The sequence below is a fragment of the Mobula birostris genome, chromosome 4, assembly GCF_030028105.1.
Source record: "Mobula birostris isolate sMobBir1 chromosome 4, sMobBir1.hap1, whole genome shotgun sequence".
NCBI lineage: Eukaryota > Metazoa > Chordata > Chondrichthyes > Myliobatiformes > Myliobatidae > Mobula > Mobula birostris.
In genome coordinates this window covers 200,584,432-200,600,399 of record NC_092373.1, presented here as the reverse complement: position 1 = coordinate 200,600,399, position 15,968 = coordinate 200,584,432, and the positions used below count along the sequence as shown (strand labels likewise).

The window sequence follows — 15,968 nt, the reverse complement described above, 5'->3', positions numbered from 1 at the left end:
GTTAGTCGTAGAGTCATAGAACACGACAGCAGAGAAACAGGCCCTTCAGCCCATCTGGTATCTGCCGACCTATTGTCCCGTGATTAGGCGAGAGTTAAATCGGTGGTTGTTGGGTGGCGCGGTTCGAAGGGCCGGAAGAACTTATTTCGCGCTGTATCTCAATAAATATATAATTCCACCTGTGACGCCAGATTCAAGGAATTATAGATCTGTAGCCCCGGATACCTCTGTTCTTATCTGGGTAAATGTTCCTTAAAACTGGGCACACGACTACGAAACCATTAAATACTGTTAAATCAAGTAGATTGCCTTATAACCAGAGGTCGATCGAATCAGTTATTGACCCGTGAGGAGGGGCTGTTCTGGTCACAGTTTACATATAACGAGCCTTCTGTTCCCAATTACTTTCAATTACGTATTACATTTCAGTGTTTTGGGCTCGCCCACTCTTACACTCGTGGCGGATAGGGCATTTTTTAAATCAATAATATAAACCTGTTTATTCCTGCTATTAAGAAACGTGTTGTTGATAGAATAAACACACCCACTGCTGTTACAGCCGTGTAAACCTAGTTTTTAAATGCACACCAGGTAAGAACAACATCACGCATCGTAAGGTGAAAACAGTCTCCAAACTTGATGACAACAGATTTATAAAGTGTATGTGCGGTGGTGGAGGGGTGTGGAATACTGTGATGCACAGGTTGTTAACTCCACCATCACCACATACAACAGACGTTTGATGGCTGTGGGCCTGTACTCACTGGAGTTTAGAAAAATGAGGGGGCATCTCATTGAAACCGATCGAATGTTGAAAGGCCCAGGGACATGTGGAGAGGGTGTTTCCGATAGTGAGGGAGTCTCGGACCAGAGCGCACAGCCTCAGAATAGAAGGACATCCTTTTAGAACAGAGATGAGGAGAGCTTTCTTTAGCCAGAGTGGTGAATCTGTGGAATTTGTTGCCACGGACGGCTATGGCGGCCGAATAGTTTGGTATACTTAAATCGGAGGTTGATAAGTTCTTCATTAGTGGGGGCATCAAAGATTATGGAGAGCAGGCAGAAGAATGGGGTTGAGAAGACTAATAACGATGGAATGGCAGAACAGGCTCGATGGGCCGAATGGCTTGATTCTGCTCTGAGATCCTATACAGACATCACACACGGGGAAATACTAGACAAAGTGTTGGTTTTACGTATTACAAATTCACGAATGTGTACGTAAACCAACAAGGTCAAACCAATGGAACATGGGTTAGATTACACCCGGCTGCAACTGAACGATATCCCGCTGTATTTCTCCCGGCATGTCCATTCCCCCGTTTCCACTGCACACCCAATACACAAGACGCGAACGCATTTCCACGCCTAAAAATTTAGGAAGAGATTATTTTTCCCCCGTCTCTCAATTAGACCATAAGAAATGGGAACAAATTAGGGCATTAGGCCCGTCGATACTGCTCCACAATGCCATGATGGCTGATTTATTGTCCCTCTCAACGTCATTCTCCCGCCTTCTCCTCATAACCTTTGATGCCCTGACTAATCAAGAATCAAACTACCTCCGCTTTAAATATACCCAATGACTTGGTTATCACAGTCATCTCGGGTGAATCAGATTAATTAATCCGTTACAAATATTATTATGAGATATTATTACCAATATTTTTTAATATCGAATATTATTATCACACTATATCCTTTTTTAATTTTCACTCGATGGTAATAATATCTACAGTTGGATTTTCCCCCTCTTCGTTGTTATTAACGATGCAGGAAAATAAATGTTTAAGAATGTTTTGAGCATCGCACACAAAATGCTGGAGGAACTCAGCAGGCAGTATCTATAGAGGGGAATAAGCCGTCGACGTTTAGGACCGAGACCCTTTATTAAGAATGCTTCGAAATGTGCTTGTTTCGTGAAAGTTATGGCGAACAAACGGAATCATGCTCTAAGATAAACCGTGCTGCGCGGTGGACGTGGACCACGTTCCAACAAGACACAGTCCGTGACTGAGTACTACACAGCAGGATCCCTCTGTCACAGCTCGGTCCCGCGGCATTCGAACCTCCAGAACGCTATTAACAAGTTTACTGACAGCTGTAAAGAATTACTTAGTTTAATTGGTTGAAATGAGCCGGATTTTCCCCAACGTTTTTGTGATGTTTAAATGATGCACTTGCTGAAAAACCCTTGTCTCAGGGGCCAGTTTCCGTGAAATTCTCACAGTCTTGGTCACTTAAAATGCTGGAGGAACTCAGCAGGTCGGGCAGCATCTGTGGAGAGGTATAAACAGATGATGTTTCGGGCCGGCACAGTTTATTCCCCTCCATAGGTGCTGCCCGACCTACTGAGTTCCTCCAGCGTTTTATGCGTGTTACTCTGGATTTCCAGCATCTGCAGAATCTCTTGTGGTCACATTCTTATTCGATTGATTTAGGAACGCGATTTAGTGATATCTGTGATACTTGGTGATACCCCTTCGTTGGAGAGCGAGCGTAGGGATCCGAAGAGTATTATATTGCAAATATCACTTAACCCATCCTCCTCACAGAATTTATTTTATTGAAAAAGCAATTTTGGTTTGCGAGTTTATTTTAAATTAGAAATTGTAATTTTTCTTCCATTTTAAGAGGACAGATCCTGCCTGCACCTTGCTTCCGACTGGACACGACTCTCGTTTTAAAACCGCTCCTTCCAGCGAAGCAAACCTACTTCCGTACCCGATTCTTTCTTCTTCTCTGCCTTTGAGTCACGGAAAACGGGGAGAGAAAGTCTTAATTCACCTGGGCCTAGGACAACTAACACACATCTGGCTGCTCCTGTCGGTAGGATATATGGAAACACCAATTCAAAATTATTTAAAGTCATGTCCAGTACACACATGAAAAGGAGAATAAAATATTTGTTACTCTGGATCAGATAAAGAACAGAGTAATTTTTTAAAAACACAATAAGTGTAAATATATATGATTGTGTGTGTGTGATAGGTTGCTTGTATGTCCATAAAGTGACGCTAGGCACAGGAATGTCAGCACATAAGGTGACTGACAGGAAATGGTAAAGTAGTGGTGGTTGGGGACACGGAGGGAGGTGGGTTAGTGAGTGGAGGTGTTGATCAGCCTTACTGCTTGGGGAAAATAACTGTTTTTGAGCCTGGTGGTCCCGGCGTGGATGTTACGTAGCCTCCATCCCGACTGGAAGGGTCAGACAGTCCGCTCTTTAAGAGCCCCCGTGATCTAACGTAAGAGCCTGTTTGTAACTCGCCCGTTAGCCAAGTGTAATCCAAAACTCGCCCTCTTTCTCCAATGACAGAAAAAAAAGGTCGTGTTTCTCCAGTAGTGATTTCCATGTTGGCTTTGAGGTTTATGGCGAGTTTTGAATGTAGAGAAATAGAGGTAAATCTGGAAGGCATAAAAACCTTTGTCTGTAATCTCGCCCCACACTTCATGATACCCTTGTAAAAGTTTTTCTTTTTCTTTGCATTTGCCACTAAGGCTTGTAAATAAAGTTCCTAATTGGAACAAAAGAAAAGGAGAGGCAATTTATTTTTTCTCCCTCTCTGGTGTTAGAAATTTGTTCTCAATCGAGTTTCAAATTTAACGAGAGCGCGGTGTCTTTGCTAAAACGGAGCCTGATACTTGCCGTGTAAGTTTTATCAGAATCAGGTTTAATGTCACTGGCATATATCGTGAAAATTTGTCGTTTGCGGTAGCAGTACATTACAAAGCATATTTTGAAACTACAAAATTACAATGTATATTAAATTAAGTAGTGCGAAAAGAGAACAAATATAGTGAGTGAGTGATCATGGGTTCATTGTCCATTCAGAATTCTGACGGCAGAGAGGAAGAAGCTGGTCCTAAAATATTAAGTGTGTGTCTTCAGGCTCCTGCACCTCCTCCTCAATCGCACAATGAGGGGAGGGCATGTCTTGGTGATGGGGGTCCTTAATGATGGATGCCGCCTTCTTGAGGCTTCGCCGCCCTCTTCATCTCTCAGCCATCGAGTTTCTTGATGGGAAATATGACATTAGAGGATATTTGCGGGTTAAATATCCGAGCCTCTGCAAATCCCCATCCCTCCACGGCCCATCTGTTCCCCTCTGATGTTTATTATTCGAGCTGTCGCAAGGTAAAGAGGCAGAGGATTCGAGACACAACACTGGGAATCTGCAGAACACGATTTGGTCTTCAGTAAATAACCCCGAGTTCACTGACTCGCTAGAAACACTGCAGCGGTGGGAAATTATAAGTGCGGCGAAAACTGAGAGGAACAAGGAGAGAGAAATAAACATAATTCCGATTAAATAATAATTATTATTTAACATCAAAAATCAGACGTAAATGTAATGTTCGAAATAAAATGAAATGCCTTTATCGTATTACTCTCGATGGTTGCACCTGCGCACCCAAAAACACACAGAAAGGTTCTAATAATCCTTCCAAGTCTATTGAGATTAGAAATATTTACAAACACAATTCATGCACGCACGAAATATACATGCATGAAAAATATACGCGCGCTTATAATTTCTACAAACGTAAATATGAATTATATAAACATGTATATACAAAGGTGTAGAAATACATAGCAACGAATTTTTATTGTTAGTAATTTTCTCAACACCGTTCCAAACGAATACAACTTGGTTTAGCGTGTCATTTGCACAAAACTGGAGGCCTCTCGATTTTGTCTCATGTACCTGCTTCTCCGGTTGGCCCCGGTGTTCAGACTGAATCTCTCGCATTGTAACCGCAGCCCGTTTCACTGTCCCGCCGTTTGCCACCCAGGATGATTTAACCTACAGGAGCTTTGTTTTAAAAATGGGGTGCATATCGGGTTTTTTTTTGCAATGCAGTTATCCTAAATTGTCTCTGATTGAATCAATCACTCAGATTTTACTCACTGCTGCCCTGAATTTCATTTTGGGCAGGGTTGCTTGAAATCTCCCTCGATCCCGCGGGTAAAGTCTCCCCCTACAATGAGAACAATTCGGTTAAACAATTACCAGTTTCTTTTCTTAATAAACTTTTCTGCCAAATTAAAGGTTTTGAATATACCTTCTCGTTCCCACAAGTTGTGCCTGTTTAGAAGTCATAAATACAATCCATATCCAGTATAAAAATGAATAAAATTATACTGCGATAACCCCGAGGAGACTGAATTTGATTCTCTACATACCTTTCTTCAAAGAATTTAAGTTTGTAAACTTTTGAATAAGATTTCGATAAATTTAATCGATTCGGCTGCGAATAGGATTTCCATAGGAGCTGGGGAGGGGGATTTTTAAACAGTAAAATTCATGCAATTAAATATCTATTTAGTTTTCAAATATTTTGGAAGTTCGCTCGATCCTTTGGCTATGCTTACCCTGCTGTGACGTCATTGAAAATGACATGAGGGTTTCTGTCCAAGAACGTGAAAGGTGAACGTGAGACATACCCCTCGCACTACAACCCTCGGCCCCAGTCCCATGTACTGTTCCCCCACCATCTGAACTTCCCTCCAAAATACTCTCTTTTTTCCCAATCCTCCACCCCCTCACCGACAACACTCCTTGCTTACCCCTCGGGCCTCTACACAGCCGTAACCCTCTCCCCTCAAACCCATCATCTCTCCCCTCTCTTCTCCCCACTGCCATCCATTCACCGTTGTCCCGCTACCGTCCACCACCTCAGCTGCCCAGCCCCTCGAATTATAAACCAACTCCACTTTCTTTAACGCGGGAGGTAGAGGGAAACCTGTCTCCTTCCTCTCTCTCTCTCTATCTATCTATTTTTCTCTTTCTCTCTCTCTTTCTCTATCTATCTTATCTTTCTTTGTCTATCTCTCTCGCCTATCTCTCTTTATCCCTCTCTCCGGCTATCTCGCTCCATCTCTGGCTCTATCTATCTCGATCTCTTTCTCTATCTATCCGTATCTCTCTATCTCTATCTTTATGTCCTTCTATCTCCACCTCGCTCTTTCTATCTACCTACCTCTCTAACTATCTGTCTCTCGCTCACTCACTCACTCACACACAAAACAACAGCACCGCAGTATTACCACACATGCTGGTAGGCAAGTGGGCGGTGAGGAGAAAGGGAGAGACGGAGAGGAGAAAAGAGAGCGACAGAGAGAGAGAGCAAAAGTTTGCTAACACAGGCTTAACTCCTCCCATTGCTGTCCGCAATTAATTAATCTAACTGGACCCCTTTAAGAAGGCTTTCCGCCGGCCAATCGCTCTGTGCCTGTTCTGATAATTGATCTCCGTCCAATCAACGATTGCGAATTAGCGGCCCGGTTTTGGAGTCTGACTTGGTGTCTTGAATTGGGGTCCTTTTCTTTTCAAAGAAGGGCCGATCTGTCGAACGGGAGCGGCGGGAGAGCGAAGGCTAGACTGGACAGTTTCAGAAAGAGAAAGAGAGACAGCGAGAGCGACGGAGGGAGGGAGAGAGAGTGGATTTCCCCTCCCCGTGAACAACTGGCTCAGTGACAGAGAGAGGGAGATAGTTTGGTAAACAGAGACTTTAGGTCGGTCTTTTTGTATCTTTCGGGACAAAAATGCAACCCGGCGGCTTCAGTATTCGAGACTAATTCTGTTCTGCAGAGATAAACGTCGCTGAGATTTGTACGGCGTAGTTCGCCCCAAGAGCCTTCGGTTGTTGGAGGAAACAACTTCGGGAGACGTTTTTATAAACACACACTTTTTAAACGTTGAAGAGCCCATTTTCCACGGCCGTAGAATGACTACTGGAGTGAATCTGAAATCGAGTCCCGCTCTACAAGCGAGGATCGAGGAGCGAAGGCGGCGCAGCCCCTTGGATCACTTTCCGCCCCCGGCGAACTCCAACAAGCCCCTCACTCCGTTTAGTATCGAAGATATACTGAGCAAGCCCTCGGTGAAAAAGAACTCCCACCTCTGCCAGACAAGCCGCTCGGGCCCGGCCGAGAAAATATCCGGCGTCGGGGCTGCGCGGAATGGGCTCCCTCCTCAAACCTCGCCGCTCTGTGCCCTAGAAGAACTAGCCAGCAAAACTTTCAAAGGTCTGGAACTGAGTGTGATACAAGCAGCTGAGGGTATGTTTACAAAAACTTCGTCTTTATTGTTAAATTAGAACGTGAAATCTAAAATTGTTCTTAAACGTTATTTTACTAGTAAAATTTGCAACGATTTCACCGAACCGATCACTAAAAATTGCCTGGAATCCAATCCAAGAGGTTTGATTACCGCATCCTCACCTAAAAAAAAGTCATAATATTCCAAGTGAATTTTTTAGGGCTAATTTTACGATGCTTTTCATGAACTTGTTTCCAATTGTGAAAATAGCCTCAATACCATGCATGCTCAAGATGTCAGTTTTCAACCGTGTCCTTGCAGGGTTTGATTTAACGTGGGCAACTAATTCACTTTTCTTAATCGGTAACAATTCTCACATTTTAACCAGGTCGCTTAATGTATTCTACATCAAATAGTTGCATTAAAAGGGGAGTCGCTATGATTTCCGAATCGTTCCATTGGAAATTATTTCATATTAGTAATATTTAATAATACAATACTGCAGAAATTTATACTGGTCGTTTATTAAATTGTCGCAATTAACACTTCGCTGTGCTTTTGTGTCGAAGACGTTTAAAGGCCCCAAATGCCAAACCCGGCTTCTGTTATCGCTTAGAGCTTTAAGTATTTTAACTCTGCCTTAATAATGATAATTCAATTATAAACTCCGCTCTGGGCTATAAAGATAAATTTCATGATTGTCTGCGAGGATATTTTCTCTCCATTGTAGTGTAAGAATTATATTTCAAAGGCAGGCCTTTGTTTGGAATTGAGGTTTGATGCAATCATTTATTTAAAGACTGTATTTAAAATTAGAAGAGGGCGAAATATTAGGAAGTCTTCAACAGTGGACATACTCCGTGCATTGGGATGCTGAGAGTTGGGACGGAATATAAACACTAATATTGTGCTGAAATTTTATGCTCCGTGACTTGTCGCTGATTCCAAACATATGTGCAGGAGGCGCCGGTGTTTTCCCAGCTTGCTGGGAAACAAGGTTTGATTTTTTTAAATTTTTGGGCACCGTGTTTGGGGAACCGTGTTTGGGGCACCGTGTTTGGGGCCCCGGTTTGTAAATGTTATTGCCCGAAGAAGGAAAGGTGATCCGCGGACTAATTCGCCCTACTTGTGGCGAATAATGCTTATTCTCGCTTGGGAAATGTGATTCAGTGGAAAGAGGTTCAAAATAGTATTTAAATAGATTTTTAATTTTTAGTGGAACTTCACTCAGCTCAAGGGAAGCAAAATGAACTCTGGTTCGATTCTAGCTTCAAACTGATTTAGATTAGGCCCAGAATAAAATATATATTCAATAGTTCGTTTAATCAGATTATTATATTTAATCAACGTTTCTTTGTGACAATTAATGTACCGATGCAGCCGCGGGAATTTCCCCCCCGTGTTATGCGTTGTACATATTCGCGGTGCGTGTCCTCTGATGTGTAATTACGGCGTCTCTTCAGGTGCTGAGTAATAGTGTTTACATAGATATGTAATTAATATATACTTTCTCGTGAGCTGACAGGAAGCGCCTAGTATGTAAATAGTCCCCGAAACATTATTACAGGACCTTCAATCCACGCGCGCGCACACAGACACACAACAAGGATTTTATTAAATCTATTTGCATGAACCTGGTAATTTTCATGCTCTGTGATAGTGTGCGTGCACAGGTGTGTAATCCGCATTGTTTTGGTGTAAACTAAACGGTTAAACAATAGGAATGTTTAACGACATGCGGACCAATATCAAAACACAAGAGGTTCTGCAGATAATGGTAATCTTAGGCAGCACACACAGAATGCTGCAGAATCTCAGGCATCTATTCCTTTCCATAGGTGCTGCTGAATTCCTCCAGCATTTTGTGTTTGTTGTGGACGGGTTGGATTTAAAAACACAACATTTCGGGGGACAGAGAGACCGTTTCTGGATGTGGGATTGAGATCTCATTGAAAACTTTCTTATCTAAACTTTCTTATAACAAAGCAACAGCACTTTCATTGACGGGAGACGATCTTATCTGTGGCGATGTTATCGTTTGGGACACTGTTAAGGCAGTTCAAAAAAGTGAGAACGAAAAGATCACAAATAGATAGCAGATAACGGAGTCAATTATATGTAACCCCAAACAAATTCTAAAAATTTAAATAAAACAGCCTAAATTCTGAAATTGAGTTGGCATGTACATTCCTTTACACTTGCCTCGAGCGCTTTTGCTAGGGGTGTGTTTGTTATGTAGATTTATAGTTATCGTTCGCAATCACCTACGTTCTCCTTCTTTATTTCCAAGGCCGGGATCACGTAACAACATTTGGCCAAAGACAGCCCTCGAAAAAGAGACGGAAGTCGCGCACCGCTTTCACCAACCACCAGATTTACGAGTTGGAAAAGAGATTCCTTTACCAAAAGTACTTGTCTCCCGCCGACAGAGATCAGATAGCCCAACAGCTGGGTCTGACCAACGCTCAGGTGATAACGTGGTTCCAGAACCGGAGAGCCAAGCTGAAGCGGGACCTGGAGGAGATGAAAGCGGACGTGGAGTCCTTGAAAAAACTGCCGCCGCAGCAGTTGGAGAAGCTGGTGCACATGGAAGAGTTCCCGGAGGAAGGCTCCGGCTCAAAGGCCGACTCCTCGGACTTATCCCCCAAACTCTCCCCGGTGTCGGCACTTGGATCCTTCTCCAACTCGCCGCAGTGTTCCTCCCGAGATCAGACTACTGACGAATTCTCGGAAGACGAGGAAATAGACGTGGACGATTGATTGAGATCATAAAAGTATATATTTAAGGTTATATTAAAACGTCAGAAACTGGGTTAACCCTCTGAAGCTCTGCAGATGAAGAAACGATTGGAATTTAATCGCATCCTTTCTTAAGACAAATATTTTCAATCTTTTTAAAAGAAACATTTTAAAGTCCAAGTTAACCTTGGGATCTCCGCACGTTCTCGATTATCCAAAGGAACTGATATATATATCTGAACAGGACAATTCTTCCCTCTGTTGTATGTAAGAACCCTTATCGGTTTTATTTGTTTTCGGGCGATTGAGTGCAATTTTAAACGTATATTAATTATCTGTCTTTTTATTTCTCTTTTTAATTGTTCGTTTAATTTGAATGACTGGTTACAGATTCCCGCCGAGCAAGTTCCTGGAACCCCCGAATATCGGATAGCACCAGCGTGCTATTAAAATATTTATATATAGGTATTTTAAAAAGTCCAACGAATAATACCTTCAGTAAATTTACCTTCCAGAATGGGGAGACATTGGAATTGAAACTTTGAATTTGTAATGAAAATATAAACATTTTTTTCCGCCAGAAGTTGCTGCTTTAAAAGGTTTCGGTTTCTCTCCGTTCACATATCCTTGCCAATCACTTAAGTTATTGAACTGCCAGTGGAGACCGGCGGGGGCCTTGTGGCTGTGTGTATATTTTGAATAAATTCAAAGGAGCCGAATTACAGTAGGAAATCAATTGCGACCTGTTTATTTTCGGCGCGTTGACTGTTTCCAAAACTCGGCAGACACATAATAAGAACACGGCTGGCATGGCTTTTAATCTGACCCTCCGATGAAGGTGTCGGACAATCGAGGCACCGTAGAAATCTCAGTTTGATCAACGACACGTGGTGGGATCTTCCTGTGCAGTGTGTGTGTGTAGCGGGGGTGGGGGGGGGAGGTTGCGTCTCCCATTCTGCGGGTATACCCTTCCTTCATCCTAACCTACGATCAGCTCAGGAACTGGCTACGATGCGACGCCAGTGAGATGCCCAGCTGGAAGTGAGCCCCGTTTTTATTTACACCCAGTCGCTTTGCAAATGGTAACTGGGTGTGTGTCCCGCTACGCACGAATGGGACTATTATGGGCGTTTCATGATACTGTAGGAGGAACGATTTTTTTTCCAGAATCAGAATCAGGCTTCATATCACTGGTAAAAGTCGTGAAATTTGTTGTTCTGCGACAGCAGTACATTGCAATACCTAATAATAACAAACTATATTGCAATAAGAAATATATTTTAAAATAAATTAAACGTAGGCAAAAAGAGAGGGAAAAAACAAAGAAAAATTGTGAGGTAGTGTTCGTGGATTCATTGTCCATACAAAATTCTGATGGCAGAGGGGAAGAAGCTGTTCCTAAATCGTTGAGAGTGTGTTTCCAGGCTCCTTGATGGTAGCGATGAGAAGAACCTGACTTGGATGATGGGTATTCTTAACAATGGGGGTCCTGTGACCCCTACAATCGGCAGTTCCTGGAACTATACCGCAGCAGAATCTGGAAACCTTTATCCAAATGGACAGGAGAGGTTCGCGCACGGAGTGAATGCGAGCTGCACTTGGAAATGAGCAATGCACACAAAATGCTGGAGGACCTCAGCAAGTCAGGCAGCATCTATGGAGAGGAATAAACAGTCGATGTTTCCGGTCGACACCTTTCATCAGGATGAGGCAGAATATCGCTAATGATCGTATTGAAAGGCGGAGCGGTCGCTATTGTCCGCGTCAGTCAGTCTTGCTGCTATATTACATTTCTGCTGACGTTCGGCCCATCATCCCACTGCTAGCTTTCTGAGAAAACTATATTTATTATAGAAGCCACGTTGGCACTTTCTTCATGTCAAATAAATTCCCCCTTCTCAAAGTCCGTAATGAATCGGCTTTCAGCGGATTGTAGGTTCAGATAACTACTCTTTAGTAAATAAGAAACACGCCCCGGTTACGCTGCATTACACAAAGAATTCCGAGTCCCAGTTTGGCTCACATCGCGTTGGAGAGCGCATTAATTGAAGGACTTTCTGAAGACCAACACCTTCCATATCATAACGTTGCCTAACATGTAACGCTTTCTGTACAGGTCCGGTTACGCTGGCCACATGGGCCTGGGGCCTATGCTCCCAAAACAAAAGGATTTAAGATTTAATTAAGCCATTTATTTTACATATATGGATACGGGGTGGGGAGAGAAAGCGGTTGATGCTAGAATAACATATGTTTTTTTTTGTATATTCTACACGGAACAGGGAGAAATGGCCATAATAAACAATTAGCAGAGCACAGTATGGAAGTCCGTTCCGCCACATTATCAAAAATAGTTCAGAGATTAGTCAAGGCTTATAGCGGTAGGTCAAAATGAAGAAAACACATCGCCCAAAATTGATTTAACTTTTGTAATGGGACAGAGAGAGAGAGAGGCTTCCGCATCGTGTGATTTAATTCAGGGTGGCAGAGATCGGGGAAGGGGTTACTTCAGAAGTAGTCACACACAGAGGGGACATCCCTTGAAAACAGCCCGGCGCCATATGTTCCCCAAATTTCGCTAACACTACTCCAAATCAATTTTGATGGATTGTGTGACCCGCCTCCCTGCTCGTTTAACAGTTTCTTTACAACCGAGCTGTAATCCCGCAATCCCATCTATCGAGCATCTGTGGCTCTCTTGTTTCCTCTGAAAGGCAGTCGTATAAAAATGCCCATGAATAACAAATTGATTAGCTGGGGGGTTATTGCGCTGAATTAATTGGCGGCCGCGTGGACGAAGTGCAGAAATGCCTTTTGGTTGTTTTAACTGTGCCCTGTAGTTTTCGCTCATTGCATTTAGACAGAGACGTTCTTTTCTCTCTTACACACACTCCTAAGAAGAACTTTATTTGTGTTTCAAATCCACAGTTCAAACTTTTGGTCCTGATTAACTAAGGCCGTCACGAACAGTGAATGACAAGGCTGGCTCGCTGTAGTACAGAGACAGGCGGGCACAATGGTCTAAATGAGCATATTATTTAATGCTAATATGCACACACTGTCTTCTCTATCAACTATTTTGCTCGTCGGTTTTAGGCCGAGATCCTGTCGCGCTCGCCTGCTCGCTGTTTTACGGTGTATATTGTGTATCTTTAAAGGCTTCAATTTCGAGTCAAACTTTCAGTGAGAAATGCGTCTTAAAACGAAGCGTTTCCGTCTCCGCTGTCGTGCACGAAGCGGGAGAGTGGAGTCACTGAGCCGACCTATTGTCTATGCATCCTACTCACTGCAGACAGTCGGTAGTTAATTAAACTATGCGCGCTCGCTGATATACCCAGTGATGTCTCCATTGCCTGCCACAGTGCAAAGCGTTCGCAGAACTGCTGACAGATTCCTGGAAGGTGTGAAGGTGTGAAAGTGTGTTTTGTGCCTGCTTGTGTGTAATTGTGTGTGTGTGTGTGTGTTTGCATGAATGTGGTAATATACAGTATGTTTTAGCGTATATGGTTGTGTATTTGTATTCATGTGTACGGTTGTATATGTTTTGCCGTGTGTATATGTTTGTATGCGTGTGTGTACTTGTGTGTCTGTATCTGTGTGTGTGTGTGTGTTATGTGGTTTTATGTGTATTTGTGTGAGTCCTTGTGTATATTTGTGTATGTGGTTGTATGTGTGTTCTCCCGCGTGTATGTTTTGCGTGTGTTTGTGTGCTTTGTATCTGTGGCTCCATGTGCATACGCACTTACTTATATGTGTCGGTGTGTATGGGTATTTTCCCTGTGTGTGTGTGTGTGTGTGTGTGTGTTTGTACATTTGGTAGGAGGTGAGGGAATAGATGGGTGAGTGTGTGTGTGGGGGGGGGGTAGGGAGAAGACAGGGAGGCATCGAGACGAAGTTACGGGGCGAGGAGAACCGATGAACAAGTTGAGGTACTGTTTCCCGCACCGGTTCCGAGGGCATTATCTGTGAATATTATTAGACTCCGGCGGCACAGGGGAGACCTCTCGCTCCTGCTCTTTCCTGCGACCTTGTAATGTTCGCCGGGTACAGCTCCAGTTCCCTTCGGTAACTCGCACGGAACGTGATTTGGATTAATTTACACTCGTAATTTAAGTAAGTCACACGTTTAAAATTTTACGTATTGCACCGCACTGCTGCCAGAAGAAAACAAATTTCACGACTATGTCAGTACAGAAAACTTACAACAAATTGATTTCTCCGTTCCCTCTCCGAATTTGTTTGGAGTTTCTGATATCTGCAATCACCACACCCTCCCCCGCCCACCTCCACCATGGAAACAACTCCTCTCCATATACCGTGCCCAAATCCTTTATCATTGCGAACCTCTTAAATCTCTCCCACTCTGTTTTTCTGGAGAAGGTAAAGTAAAAAGGGCCGCGATTAGTTCAAGTTCAGGTTTATTGTCATTCAACCCTACACGTATAGCGCCGAACGAAACAACGTTCTCCCGGACCAAGTTCCACAACGTAGTACGCATAACTCACACACAACATATAAAGTAATATTACCACAAATAAATTAACAAATAATAAAATATATTTCAGAAGATTGTCATTTAGCATCAGATACATTCACGACACAAGTCAAAAAGTAAAGTTCACAATTATCTATTTGTTCTTGTCCACGTTGAAACTCAAGTTGTTGTACTGGCACCATTCTACGAGCCGCTGTATCTCCTCCCTGTACGCCATCGTTGGAAGTCTTATTTTCCGAACGAGGAACGTTGTTTGGGGTATTACAGTCAAAAAATTTTGTTATTCCAGTCCCAGATTTGGAACTATAAATTCTCGGCCTCCCACACCCGGAGTACGGTTAGCGGGGGCGAGGGGCATGATATGGGCCTACGGAAGGGTGAAGTAGGAAAGGAAGGCGTGAACGCGGGATAAGGGAGCGGAGAGATGGACGGGTTTTGTTTGAGAGACCGGCAGATTTGCAGAAGCGACAGACTTACTTACTGAAGCCTATTACTCCTACTGGGGCATACACCGCCAACATCAGCTCGCCAGAGGCTTCTGTCCTGAGCCAGTCTTCCAAGTTGCCTCCAGGTGTAGCCCATCGAAAATCCTTCCTCTCCCAGGTATGCGGAGTTTCTGTTGTCGTTTCTGTAGTTCTGGGTTATTACGGAATAGAGTTGTTTGCCAAATACCCAACATCCTCCTTTCGCAGCCGAGCCCGGGCAGTCCATGGCGGAGTTAGTCTCCTTTAGTTTAGGAGAAAATATTTATGCACGCAATGATTTCCCGAGCGTAAGGAGCGTAGAATTACCCTTGTTACCTAAGAATAGAGCGGGCAATGATTTGACGGCCGAATAGCCCACTCGCTGTGGCCATTGTATAGTTCTATTCCGTGATCTGCGATCCGAAACAGCGATGGTGTCATTTTCAATGGAAGCTCCCCCACGGGAGTTTGTAAAAATATGTAATGGCGAAGGTTGTGGTGTACCGGGCAAAGATCGGTTTAGGGTGGAACCAGTTTTAAATTCTTCCCACCGATACCGATGGGCAGAATGGACTACAAGGTCGTAAAGCACAGCAACAGCTGCATCGGCGCACTATGCCCCTGCTGAACCCATCTTTGGGTGCCACGGTAGCGTAGCGGTAAGCACGACGCCATTGCAACCCGGGGCTTCAGAATTTGGTGTTCAATTCCGACGTCCTCTGTAATAAAGTTTGTACGTTCTTCCCGTGTGCGTGAGGGTTTTCTCAGGGTGCTCCGGTTTCCGCCCACAGTCCAAACGCGTACCGGTTAGTAGGTTAATTGGCCATTGTAAATACTGTAGTCCTGTGATTAGGCTGGGGTTAAATGGTGGGTTGCTGGGCGGCACGGCTGGTTGGGCCGGAAGGAACTGTTCCACGTTGCATCTCTAAATAAATAAAATAAAACACGCTAAACAATAGAAATTCTGCCGATGCTGGAAATCCGAGCAACACACGCAAAATGCTGGAGGAACTCAGCAGGCCAGGCAGCATCTATGGAAAAAAAGTACAGCTGGCGTTTCGGGCCAAGACCCTGCGGCAGGACTAAAAAATACACTACACTCCCACTTGTCAGCACGTTGTCCAGAGCCTTCTATACCTGGGTAATTCAAGTGCCCCCGTTTAATAGGTTCAATGTCCTGAGACTTTCCACTTCCGCACCCCATTAGGCACCGTGTTGTCCGGATTT

At 43.7% G+C, this 15,968-nt stretch overlaps 1 protein-coding gene and 1 long non-coding RNA gene across 2 annotated transcripts; one reads left to right on the top strand and one right to left on the bottom strand.

Annotated features, from left to right (window-relative positions):
* Positions 1–3,681: 3,681 nt before the first annotated feature.
* LOC140196109 (uncharacterized) lies at positions 3,682–6,310 on the bottom strand. The gene is made up of 3 exons (XR_011885621.1): positions 5,375–6,310; positions 4,707–4,980; positions 3,682–4,267 (listed from the first exon to the last, which is right to left on the bottom strand). It is a non-coding gene; the product is annotated as an uncharacterized lncRNA (long non-coding RNA).
* lbx2 (ladybird homeobox 2) lies at positions 6,231–10,491 on the top strand. The gene is made up of 2 exons (XM_072254813.1): positions 6,231–7,063; positions 9,334–10,491. The coding sequence occupies exons 1-2, from the start codon at positions 6,730–6,732 to the stop codon at positions 9,801–9,803; spliced, it is 804 nt and encodes a 267-aa protein (XP_072110914.1). The 5' UTR covers positions 6,231–6,729; the 3' UTR covers positions 9,804–10,491.
* The last annotated feature ends 5,477 nt before the right edge of the window (positions 10,492–15,968 follow it).

What these genes read in the sequence shown, in the direction of transcription:
- lbx2 (XM_072254813.1), top strand. Translation starts at nt 6,730, where the DNA reads ATGACTACTGGAGTGAATCTGAAATCGAGTCCCGCTCTACAAGCGAGG. An exon ending in TGTGATACAAGCAGCTGAGG is followed by an intron (nt 7,064 to 9,333) that starts GTATGTTTACAA and finishes TTTATTTCCAAG; the next exon opens with GCCGGGATCACGTAACAACA.